The sequence below is a fragment of the Myzus persicae genome, unplaced genomic scaffold, assembly GCF_001856785.1.
Source record: "Myzus persicae strain clone G006 unplaced genomic scaffold, MPER_G0061.0, whole genome shotgun sequence".
In the NCBI taxonomy this organism is placed as follows: Eukaryota; Metazoa; Arthropoda; class Insecta; order Hemiptera; family Aphididae; genus Myzus; species Myzus persicae.
The window spans coordinates 180,995-194,124 of record NW_019103999.1 but is presented as its reverse complement, the minus strand read 5'-3'; the positions used below and the strand labels follow the sequence as shown (position 1 = coordinate 194,124).

The following is a 13,130-nucleotide window of genomic DNA, read 5'->3' as shown; positions in this document are numbered from 1 at the left end:
TTGGCAGTTGAAAATAGAATGGGACCAACAGCTGCCAGAGGAATTGTCAAATAGATGGTATACATTTTACAAAGAGTTTAATGATCTAAGTTATCTACCTATTCCGAGAAAGTGTATACCGTACCAATCTGTGGAAGTTGAAATCCATGGGTTTTGCGACGCATCGGAAGAGGCCTATGGATCTGCAATCTACGTACGAAGTAAGGATTATACTGGCTGCTGGCACTCCCGATTACTATGTGCGAGGACGCGTGTCGCGCCATTAAAAGGCTCGACAATACCAAGGCTTGAGCTGGGAGGAGCATTAACACTCACTCAGTTATCGATAAAAGTGTCCGAGGCCTTAGAGATGGATGTTAAAAAATTCTACTTATGGACTGATTCGATGGTAGTACTTGGATGGCTAAATTCACAAACTTGTAGATTAAAAACATTCGTGGCCAACCGGGTAGAAGAGATTCTAGAAACTACGCAGCCAGAGCAATGGAGGCATGTAGTAACAAGCGAAAATCCAGCTGATATTCTCTCTCGAGGTACAACGCCGAATAATCTTCAGAGCATGAACCTATGGTGGCAGGGACCACATTGGTTAGCGTCAGAGTCAGATGAATTTAAGAAATCAATCATTACAAACCAGAATCAGGACCTGCCGGAGCAGCGCAAGGTTAAGCTAGCATTGTTGGCAGTGAATCCGCTAGGCAACCTTTTCCAGCACTATTCCAATTGGCGGAATCTGCTATGTGCAGTGGCATGGATTTCGAGGTTCCTAAGATATCTAAGGGCGAAAAAGAACTTAGATGTGCCCAAATATCTAACCGTATCTGAGCTTAAATCAGCGGAGATAACAGTACTAAAGCAGGTACAGCAGGAGGTGTTTGCAAGAGAGATGTTGGAACTGGAAAAGGGTAATGATTTAGGAAGAAATAGCAAGCTAAAGGGACTCTCACCGTATTTAGAAGACGGCTTGATCTTAGTTGTTGGACGATTAGGACACGCCCAAATCCCTGAGCGCCAAAAGCACCCAATAGTTTTGCCTAATGGTCATAGAGTATCGAAGCTAATTTTCGAGAATAAACATCGAGAACTTTTACATTGTGGGNTTCGAGAATAAACATCGAGAACTTTTACATTGTGGGCCACAGTCACTACTGGCTGACATCAGACGTGTATACTGGCCAATTAAGGGACGGATTACAGCACGGTCAGTCATATCAAAATGTGTAAGATGTGCTAGGGCAAAGCCACAATTTGCACAACCCCTAATGGGACAACTGCCACAGCAAAGAGTCAATGTCTCACCACCGTTCGCTGTAACAGGTGTTGACTTTGCAGGGCCATTAATTGTTCGAAGTGGAGTACGTCGAATTGTCGGAACAAAGGCCTGGATATCACTATTTGTGTGTTTTTCAACTAGAGCTATTCATTTAGAGGTAGTGGAGAATCTATCTAGTAGTGCCTTTGTAGCAGCACTTAGGCGTTTAATGGCACGGAGAGGACGTTGTGTGAAAATATATAGTGACAATGGGACTAACTTCGTGGGCGCTCAGAAGGAGCTCAACATTCCAATTCAACAAAGTATACCTGTATTAGCCAAGGAAGGTATTGAATGGCATTTCAACCCGCCCTCTGCCCCACATTTTGGCGGCTTATGGGAAAGTGCGGTCAAAAGTGCTAAACACCATTTAACTCGTATGCTTGGTGAAACCAAGCTCACTATAGGCGAGCTTAATACCTTACTGTGCCAGGTCGAGGCATGTTTAAACTCGCGACCGATCACACCAATGAGTCATGATCCTTCAGAGCTAGAAGCACTGACCCCAGCTCACTTCCTAATTGGAAGGCCCATCACGTTAATGCCTGAAGTAGACCTGACACAAGATAATCCAGGAGGCAAGCGCAGATGGAAATACGTACAACACTCAAGTCAAACATTTTGGAAAAGATGGCATGCAGAATATTTACCACAAATGCAAGTTCGAGGAAAATGGACAACAAAAAAGGGATCATTGAAGATTGATGATATTGTTATAATAAAGGAAGATCATGTACCACCTACCAAATGGAAGCTTGGCAGAGTCATTAAGGTCCATCCAGGAGTAGATGGAGAAATCCGAGTGGTTACAGTACGAATTGGTTCAGGAACAGAAATGAAAAGGCCAACAGTAAAACTATGCCGACTCCCAACAGACAAAGACATAAATGTAGATGCAGACAAAGAGTTAGTTGAAAAATAAATTTTCAACGCGGGGGAGAATGTTGACGCCGCAACATAGTAGGTAGCAAGTAATATATTAAGAATTTAATTATCACTAGTCACGGAGGAACAGCTGGTCTCACACACATATCACGTTATTTGTATTGTTTTATTTTTGTATTGAATGTGTCTTGTGAGTTATATAATATGCAGATTAAACGTTATCGCCAGCCGCCGCGCTGTCTACGCAAATATTATTTAACACGGCCGCCGTGACTCTGTCTCTCTTACCGTACGTTGTTCCGACACCATATCATCGCGTACTTTATTATAATATTATTACATAGTTTTTATTCAAAGGTTGTTTTCCTTCATTGTTTTTCATATATTATATATAATTGTCGGGCCAGAAGGGCCTTGCACTATAATTATTGTTTATTTCTTGGTGCTAATTGCTAAAGGCATCTTATATTTATATTATTTTTACTGTTGTAAGCCATAAAGGAAAAATATTATTATATTATTATCAACATCATCATTGTATATTATTGCCTTTATTATTGTTAAGCTTTGAATTATATAGTCACCGGTAGCAGCTGGCCAGCGGTTTCACCGACAAATAAGTGAGTTTATATACATATATTATACTTTATTCTGTTGGGCCAGTAGGGCCAAAATATTATATATTTATTTGTCAACCATAAGGGCTGTACATTTATAATTTTATATTTATCTTGTTAAGCCATAAGGGCTTGATTTATTACTATCATTATATTATTGTTCATTGTGCCATAAGGGCTATACATATTTATTATAATTTGGTTTGTTCGTGTCGTAAGGGCCGAGCTTTTTATTAAACCTTTTTCTGTTGGGCCAGAAGGGCCACAATATATTATATACGTCTATAGCCATAAGGGCTTTGATTTATTTATTAGATTATATTTTATACATTTGTGTTGCTGTGATTTTTTTATATATTTGTGTCATTATTATTGTGTATTATACAGCAACAGCAACTCATTACCAAAAACCGTGTTACCAATTTATTATTATTGTTTTATTGTACACACACCCACATATATACACACATAACACACAAATAATACACATAAATACACTACACGCATTACGTAGCTCGACAGTATTTGCCCGGTAATCCCGACCACTGCTGTTCGAGCTATTACACCACTACACACCCAGCTGGTCCTCATATTTTCAAGAACTGTCCTAGGTGTTAGTGGTCAACAATTAGGTGTCCGGGGTGCGCATATTATTATTTTATGCTATCGGCCCGTCCAAGTTTTTAAATCCAAGTGGTATATCCATTACCCATGTTTTTTGATTTGTGTTAATTCAAACTTAAGATCATGTAAGATGTAAATATAGGCATATAGGTATAAGCTCTTGAAATGGAGAGTTTAAAAATGTCTTTACAATATCTTATACCTCTATAAGAAATTAAATGGTTTAGTTTGTTGTGCCTCCTGAACAATATCATAATATGGAGATACAAATATGGTTATTGCCCTGGACCCTTCATTAATAATATTAAATCTGTATTATAATTATAATAAGTACTAAGTATATTTAAATCTTAATGGATAAAAAAAACAAAATTTTTACAGTTGATTAGTAAAGATTATATTTTTATTATAATACAAACAAACGTATAGTGTTCAAGCTAAGAAATACAACTAAATATTTCAATTGATTGCCTTTGATCAATGTAATAATTATTTCTAACTTCTACTCCAAAATCCAAATTATGTCTGATATTATTATGAAAACAAATAAGTGCTTATTTACAACTTATTTATCTACAATGGAAATATTGTAATATTGTTAATATCAGATATTATTTTGATTTTCGAATTTAAGTTGAAAGTAGTTTAAACATAGATTATACATAAATTCAAATTTCAGTTTATTACTCAACTTTGTCTATTTTATAGTTAGAAAAAAACTTTTTGTATCAACATTTTATCTTTTTTTTTAATATAGTAATTATTGTACAATCTGTAAAGTTATTTTTTACAATAACCACAAATTATGTTTAGATTAATAGAAATGTATCAAAAATCATTAAAAAAAATTATTTATCCAAAAATAAAAATGGCGTTGCTGTTTAAAAAAATGTAAGTTGTCCTGCACATGCACATACTGTTTAAAATTTTAAATTTCGTCAAACATGTAATTTGATATTCCCTTTAGTTCTAAAACAAGGTAATAAAACTAAAATATTTATTGGTACCTGTTGTGTGAATACACTGTATTATTATAAATAATATGTTTATTTCTTAGTGAATGAATAATCATCTTCTATAGCATGAAAATCAAATCCGTAAAAATATTTGATAGCTGCAATACAGCAATTCATCTTGGCTTCTTTTTTCAATGATCCTATAAAATATAAATTAACTATAGAAACAATGTTTAATATAAATACTTATTAAACAAAACAATTTTTGTTGTGTAGGTTTTTATGTAAATAAACTTTATTTTGACAAAATTAATTAGTATTCGACTTTTTGAATTTTTTATATTAAGATAATCTTTGCATTTTAGCCATTGACTGATATTCTAACCATTTGTATTCTATAATATAGTAAAGTTATTATAAAAAAATCATATATGATATCAGAGTTTACATTAAATGGGATTTTGAATCTATTTATAATTTTTTTTTTGATTTGAGGAAAAATTTGCAATCTCTATTGATCTTATGCAATAAGTAAATGTGTTGGGCGTCTGGATGACTGGATAAATATATATATTTATCATTTACAAAAAATTAATTACCTTGGCCTAAGAAGAAAAGATCGCCAGTTTTAAAGCTCACATGGAAAATTGATGGACATAAACTGATTTGAGTTTCAATATATTGTATACCAGGTTTCATTTGGTTTAATAACTGTATTGGATTCCAGTTTTCAGGATCTTCTGGAAACTTTTTCATGCCATTTTTCTGAAATAAAAAAGTTTTAAGTTATAAAATTATAATAAAGTGTGTTGTGTACTATTGTATGTATTAACTTAAAAATCAAAACTTATACAAAATATGAATAACATATTGCTCTGTTTTTTATTGTGTACAAACACAATAGTCTATTACCTACTTATTAATTATTATAAAGAACACATTTAATCATATATATTTTTTATATATAATTTCTATAGGTACTCTCTTCTTCTTCCCTTTCAACTTTAGACTCCGAATTTTACCTATTATGGGATATATATGAATAAAAAGTTACTTGTGTTCAACATTTTATAATGTAATCAATATGGGTTACCTTAGTTTGGTAGTCACAGGGTGGTGTTAAACTTTTATCAGAACATAATATGAACATTTGAATTCAATTAAACTGCAAAACATAAAATTTAAAAAATAAAAATTTTATTTTCATTCAAATCTGCCCCATAACTCTATTTAAACATTTTTTCAACTTCAGACCACACCACTAACTTCAAGTCTCAAGGGATGTCTAGCATTTGAGTTAGCTAATAAAAAATCTACCTCTAAAATCTACTGTATGAAAGCTTCACTTAACCGTCTCAACCCAGAACCAAATCTCACGTAGAAGTTACCAACAACCAAAGTGTGGTCACAGAACAAATCCCCAATACTTTATCAAATTTCATAACAACTCTAAATTCATTAGTCAGTCTATTAATACTCCTTCTCTCCTCAGTCTTAAAAGCAATAGTCACTAAAGGCATTATCTGTCCATAATCATATCGCATAACACTACCTTATTACAGAATATAAAATCATATACACCATCACTACCTGCCTAGGTACTAATGTAGTATAGTAAAATACCCTCATTAACTTTATTTATAATTTTCTAACCATACTCATTATCAATGTCATATCATAATTCATAATCATTAAAAAGTCACTTATATTACTTAGGTAGTTACAAAAACTGTTATTAACACTATTAAAATTGTAGTCTTGTAATAGCATTTACAAAAAAAGATCATTTTACAAATACTTATAATTTGATAATTTTTTATGATACAAGTCTCAAAACCTAGACCTCATATTATTATACGTATTTTCGGGTGTATTATTTATATTATATAATTTCACCTATTTGAAAAATGTCTTATCTTTTCGCACTGATGACATCTTCCACACTTAATGTTCCACTTCTTATTAGCCTTGTTACTTACTTGAAACAGAGTCTACCATTGATTTAGAGCACAGTAGTTTGTTTCACATTCAGCGATTACTACACAGTTTAGTTTTGCCTTGCTGCTTCAGCCTCTACAACATCCAATTGTATGGTCTAGTATTAAATTTTGTTCCTGTGATGGCATTTCTAGTAATTCCTTGTCTTAAATGCCAAAAATATTCTAAGGCTGAGTAAATTGTTAGTTAACTCACCAAAGTCACACTTTTTCGGTTGTTTTTTTAACTCAATTACAACGTGACCAAAAATCTCACCTGATAATAATTAATATGGTTCTGTAACTGTTTGATTATAAGGATTTTCTGTGGAACTCAATATGTCTCCAATCCCTCAAATAATATGTCTCACAGTTTTATCAGTTAATCCCAATGTATCAAGTAACTCATTAGCACCATCACCAATGAATAATGATACTATGCAATATTGGTATTTAATTTTTATTCGCCTTACTAGTTACTAATTTACTATCTAGTATCTGTTACGCATTTGTATTAGGAATTAGAGAGCACGTATTACACGCATTGACAAGGCACAACTGACTTATTTATTATTAACGCACGACGGCGGAACACATAATAGTAATGTTATACTTATACATAAATATTGTATAGATAGTCATCTCTGATAACATATCGTGCACACCGATAGCATATTGTACAATGTACATACATAACAGTATCGAAATCGTTTGCACCAGCGTATAGCTTAGATTTTCTTCTGAAGATTTTAAAATTGTCCACTAAGTTGCCTTGAAGTTCTAATTCATCAGGAATCGGTATTCTTAATGTGTATCTCTTAAACTGTGCCATGTTTTCAGTTTTGTGATCTATAGTATACTTGTGTACTACTTATACAATTGTCTGTAACGGACAGATTTAATTATAGTAATACTAATGTGGTACAACGTTGAAATACGTACTATGCCACTATTGTACCTGAGCGTACGAAATAAAAGGTGGGAAAATGAATAAAAGAACTGTTTGTAATATAACATCAACACCTTTTATTTACGGGTCACGGAATCAACACTAATATAGCAATATAATTTAATCATTAATTAACACACTCGTACAACTAGAATAAATGCCGATTGTCATACGGCACGGTTGGCGGTCGCGACTATATTACTATACTAAAATATAGTCGCCAACATGATCGACGTTCCCATCGATCGACCGGCCCACACTTATCGCTATAATTGATAAACAATAATAATCAGATTACCACACTAATAATAATAATTATATAATGATCTTTTTTTAAATACAAAAACCCAATACAAAAATTTAAAAGCCACATAAGTAAATAGTAATGTAAAAGTACACATTTAAGAAATAATATTATTAAAATACTTACTTCATTGGGTTGACTTTTGGCTTCTTTATTACTATTTTGGTCCATTTCTTCAATTTGTCTAATATTGTAAGTAAAAATAAAAATTTAGTAACCATACATTACACGCCTCGGTGACAAGCGACGACACCATGCACCGCACGTCCTCGCGTTACCTATGAGTCATTTTAGGTTACTGGTACAAATACAGTGTAGCCAATATACATTTTATTACTTTTTCTAAAAATACATAGACGCATTGATTAAGATCATATGGACTGGAAATGAAAGCCCACAGGGCCACAGATATATAAAAATACTATTTTTATATATCTGTGTGAAAGCCTAATCACGGGACCGGACCGCTTAAGGCTTTGAGTAAGCTTGCTTGTGCGGGGTGAAATGGGGCAAGTGCGACTCGCGCTCTATCTATGTTTATAATATATGAGAACCATCAACTTTATGAATTTTCCCTCTAATGTATAACTATTATTGTAATTTATTATTTATTTAATTATTCAATCAGCACATTGTACTTGTTAGTTGTTACTAGTACTTATTAGTTATGACATATTTACATAAAATTGAACTTTTCTATACCAACTTTCAAAGTTGCAAAATGTCACCAAAACGTAAATGTTCAATTAATGAACGTGAAAGTCATGAAGATCATACAAATGAATCAATGTTCAAAGTATACGATAGTAATAATGTAACTCGGCAATTAGCAGTACATAATTCAATAAACCAATTAAAACCATTCAAATACATATTTTGTTCTAAACACTTTTCATCTGATGACGTTATTCCTAAGTATTCACAAACCCCATCTGATGTAATTATGCTGAAGGTAAATTATAATATATATAAGCACAAAGCTAATGGGTGATATAGTAGATGCGTATACCCATCTTGTTTTCAATAAAATAAAGTGAAATAATTTAGGTACGTAGTTTTAATTTTTAAACATTTTCCCTCAAAGCCATTTTACCAAAGCTAAAATGTATTAGGTAGGTATAAAAATGATAAATATTTAATAATAGAAATAGTTCCATCCTAGTCCGTGGTAGCGCTATATCCGCACTTGCATCATTTTCCCCTCGCACAGACCCACCCACTTCCATAAGCGGCCCAGCTCCCCGTCACCCGTCCGCCTGTTCATTTCCCGTACACGCTATTTTAGTCAAGGCTTAGAAAAAAAAACATATAGACAAACTTGGCCAACCCCAAATAGGTTCAAATTTTTAAATTCAGAATTTAGTTTTTATAAATAAACTACATCAAAAAAGGTTCAAAATCAATTTTTTTTTTATCCCACCTCTTATACATTCTATTTTCGTGTTTTTAACAGTTTTTGTGTGTTTTTTGCAGTTTTCCACCACTCAGTCGAATTACACCATCAAGATTTACGTTTCACCGCTCTCGAACTCTGTGGTACCCACTTCCTTTTCGTATATTTCGATCGCTTCTTTATACTTCTTTATTGTTCATTACCTTATGCCTTTTATTGTGGATTTCAATAACTTTGACCATCGGTCATACACTCATACCAACGACTTTGTTCGTGTTAATATCATACTTATTCTGGTTATTCATACTAGGCATATTGAATACATAATATACATGGACAATTAATGCAGAAATTACTTAGAACCAAAAGGCAAAAACAATACCATCGATATAGAGGATACAAAAATATTAAAAATGGATGCACAAATAATCAAAGAGCCAAAGACGACGGTAAGCCGTGTTATATGATCTAAATTATAAAATATTATATTGGATCCTATTTTTTATATTCATCCTTAAATTAAAATAAATTATTTAATTAATGGTAGCTATAATAGCTAGTACTGATTTTCGTCTATAGAATATAATATACATTGTAGACTTATTTTGAAATGGCTATTTCTATTCTGGACATTAATATTAACACCTTAAAGTGGATAACATTTTCTTCGAACTCCATAAATGTCCGACAACACGAAATAACATCTATAAACATAAGCCCTAACCATTAGTAAACAATCATAATACGAATGTAAATAAATTAAGAGGATTGGATACTGACCGTTTTTAGGGAGTTGAGTATAGGCAATGTTAATAGTTCATGTGTTCGTTAGTGAGTTGTAAACGGTCATTATTGGGAAAGACTTTCTGCCCCAACATATTATTACGCTTGCACCTACACATGTCATATAATCATTATATCACACAATTTATGACCGTGAGATAGCTAACTAAAAAATTTAGATCTGCACACTCCGTGGAAAAGTAGATAGAATAGCTCTCAAATATATGCAACAATCAGAAACTCATCATTTGCTCTAATCACATGAAAGTGTGAAACCAAGTAGGTAGATTTTTAAATAATTATTCGACGTGATACACCTTATCAAAATTCAATAGGTTACGTGGTCGAGTATCTATAGATCTAATAGATAAACACGGTTACTTGGTTTTACTACACTTCTACATTTTACTATATATAGTATATCACTACACAGTATTATAGCATAAAAATATGTGGGTCTTATAATCGGTTAACACACTATGCATATTATGTGTTTATATTTTACTCTGGAAAACGTGAATTTTTCATACATAATATTTTTCTGTAGAATTCATAATCATATGTGGCAGAGGTGATAGTGGCAACACGACTTAGAACTTTAACATCCAGTTGAAAAGTTCACATACATAATATCCAACCAACACCTCTTACTAATATTGTAAGAATGGGCGACTACAAGTTTTCCGTCATACCAAGTAATGCAATGCTATGCAAATATCAAACTTTTTGATGTTAAGTCACTCAGCAATCAATTAAAAAAAATCAATTTAAACAAAAATTCAAATTATTCAATTTGTAGCAGTAGCGTGGAGAGCTTGAAATTCTTTAAAGGCAAGTCTAATATTTCACTCTCAAACCCCGGTTCCCGAGTTATGGTGGGGGCTAAAGGCATTTACTGTCAGATTTTTAATAACCTATCTCAGTATAAATACCTACTGGAATACTAGTTAGTATTAAATTATTACTCATCGGCCATACCCACCCATCACCACTCCTTAAAAACTCAGAGGCGGCCGCCCGTCAATAATCCCCTTGCAACACTGCTGATTTGTATTCTAATATACGCTTTAAAAAAAATCGAAAATAATAGTGGGGAGGAAAAGCCCCCCCTCACGACCCTCCTCTGAGGGTGCCCTTGAAAATTAATATATTCGACGCTAATGCAGCAATGAAAATTAGTCCTACAATATTTATGTGGTTTTACAGAAAGGTAATTCATTTCATCGTCAAAACTTTCATCTGACGTCAATCACGTATAAAACTTGATAGATTACATAAACAAATAATTGCATCGCCTAACAAAAACTAATTAGTATTTTTTTAAATTAAATATTTATTACTCTTTGGTTCATTGCAACGCGTAATGATAATCAAATATTTGCAATTTTGTTTGTTGTTACTTTTTAGGAGGATTGTTTGACCGCATGCACTTGGGAACTACAATTCCTTACGCCTAAAAAATTATACTGTATAAGACAACCGATAAGGTGCGTAAATAGAATAATATGTTAATACTTATTGATGTATTATCGGTTGTTTTACATAGTGTTTATCTTACAAGCTTCCTACTCACTGAAATTGTATAGAAGTACGTTGCAACGAGTTATAAATTTAAAATTATAACTAGTTCGATGCATACAATACTATTTAGTGCCTACTTCAAGTTTCCACGAGTTGAGAGTTATTCTGCTAGTGCCTACTGCCTAGTGTTTGACTACTAATCTATTTAATTATTATAAATATTATCAATACGTCAGACACAAATTTTAATATAATTTTAGTTTACAGATATATATTTTGGTAATTTAATATTATGTCAAATATTTAAGTTTGGACAAGAAAACAAAAGCTTTATCGTCTCGCGAATCCGAATAAAAAACAACAACATTTTACGGAAATGATTTTCGAATACTGAATGGAAAACATGACGTTAATGTGAAAGGAAGATAGAGGGAATGCGTGAAAATGTTTCAAGCGATTTCCAAATTTTAAATGTTTTTTTTTTTGTCGTTTGACATCGCGTGCGCGAGAGAGCGATTCGCGTAATCCTGCCAAAAATCAAATAGAATAAAATATATTATACACGCACAGCAAGTAACTATATTATATATGCAAATGACATAGGCTAATATTAGTTTCGTGAGGCGTAAAATAGTAATAATAAAAAGGAAGTGAGGTACAGTAGTTTGGTTGGAAATGGGGCGGGTGTATTTAGGTTGAAAGCTGCGGCAACCATAAACGTTTGAAAAAAAACTTAACATCGGGAAATGATTTGTTCGAATAATTAGAGATGCACGTGTTCATGTTTATGTTTCAAGATCGTGTTTTTAAAAATACGATTCAAAATACGAATTTTTTGTACTTTTTTTTTGATATTTACATAAAATAACATTATTATCACATAGGTACTTATCCTCGAATAGGATGCAGGTAACAAATAAACCTAAACAGTGGCATATTTACTGTAAGGGTCCAGGGGTACTGGACTACCCAGACCCCCCCCCCCTCAACTGTGATAAAACCGTATGAGTATAAAAAGTATTTCATTTTATTTTTTGACATTTTATGTCTTTACTTTGGCACATTAAAAAAAAACCGTCACGAAAAAGTTCCACGAAAAGCGTTACCTACTGCATTCAAACAAAGTGGGTCGTGTAGGAAACTGGGATTCGTTATGTTTTTGCTTTGGCACATAGAATCGAAAAACGTTACGTTACATAAAGCGTTACGAAACAGCTATGGAAAAAATTGCCATGGAAACAAAAAATAAAACGAATCGCGGACTGAAAATAAAAAATTTATAAATATAATATAAAATAATAAAAAAAAATTGTATGTTAATAGCAGTCGTGTCTTTATTTTTTATCAATTACTCCATAAATATTATCTAGTTATGTACTACATATGATAGCAAGGACAGCAAAGACATAAAATGTGGTACTTCATTGCCGACTCGAATGCAATATGTTTTTTCAACACAAGGTGTCCATATGAAAGCGGATCTAGACTCGTCTATTTGTTTAAAAATGGCCAGAAATATATGTAGCAAATGTAGCAAAAAAATTTACTTCCTTTTAAAATATCGTACTTGTACTAAAATATGGCTATTATTTAATCGATGCAACGAGAATAGTTTTAAAATATGAATAGGTATACGAAAAAAAAATAATTCACGTACTCATAAATGTACATAAATAAATCGCCTTCTGGTTTAAATATTTAAGGAGTATCGTTCTGTAAACATATTATTATATTATAAAGTATAAGTACCATAAAATAACCAACAAATAATATACACTTTAATTTATGGTTTAAACGTCATAGAAATAAA

The 13,130-nt window shown here is 32.5% G+C and overlaps 2 protein-coding genes across 8 annotated transcripts; one reads left to right on the top strand and one right to left on the bottom strand.

Annotated features, from left to right (window-relative positions):
• Positions 1 to 6: 6 nt before the first annotated feature.
• LOC111037435 lies at positions 7 to 2,442 on the top strand. The gene is made up of 2 exons (XM_022320006.1): positions 7 to 1,076; positions 1,114 to 2,442. Exons 1-2 carry the CDS (start codon positions 350 to 352, stop codon positions 2,232 to 2,234), a joined length of 1,848 nt encoding a protein of 615 aa, XP_022175698.1. The 5' UTR covers positions 7 to 349; the 3' UTR covers positions 2,235 to 2,442.
• A 1,432-nt stretch (positions 2,443 to 3,874) lies between these two features.
• On the bottom strand, positions 3,875 to 7,890 carry LOC111037437. 7 transcript variants are annotated; one of them, XM_022320007.1, is made up of 5 exons: positions 7,313 to 7,510; positions 7,063 to 7,253; positions 5,488 to 5,559; positions 4,994 to 5,159; positions 3,875 to 4,594 (listed from the first exon to the last, which is right to left on the bottom strand). In XM_022320007.1, exons 3-5 carry the CDS (start codon positions 5,542 to 5,544, stop codon positions 4,485 to 4,487), a joined length of 333 nt encoding a protein of 110 aa, XP_022175699.1. In that variant the 5' UTR covers positions 5,545 to 5,559; positions 7,063 to 7,253; positions 7,313 to 7,510; the 3' UTR covers positions 3,875 to 4,484. The 7 variants fall into 7 exon arrangements, with proteins under 7 accessions (XP_022175699.1, XP_022175700.1, XP_022175705.1 ...); XM_022320008.1 differs by having other exon boundaries at positions 7,329 to 7,510; XM_022320013.1 differs by lacking the exon at positions 5,488 to 5,559.
• Between the last annotated feature and the right edge of the window lie 5,240 nt (positions 7,891 to 13,130).

Coding starts and splice junctions, on each gene's coding strand:
- LOC111037435 (XM_022320006.1), top strand. CDS start 350: ATGGATGTTAAAAAATTCTACTTATGGACTGATTCGATGGTAGTACTT. Junction 1,077..1,113: donor GCTAATTTTCGAGAATAAAC/ATCGAGAACTTT, acceptor TCGAGAATAAAC/ATCGAGAACTTTTACATTGT.
- LOC111037437 (XM_022320007.1), bottom strand. CDS start 5,544: ATGTTCATATTATGTTCTGATAAAAGTTTAACACCACCCTGTGACTAC. Junction 5,160..5,487: donor CCTGTGACTACCAAACTAAG/GTAACCCATATT, acceptor TTTTTATTTCAG/AAAAATGGCATGAAAAAGTT. Junction 4,595..4,993: donor TCTTTTCTTCTTAGGCCAAG/GTAATTAATTTT, acceptor TATATTTTATAG/GATCATTGAAAAAAGAAGCC.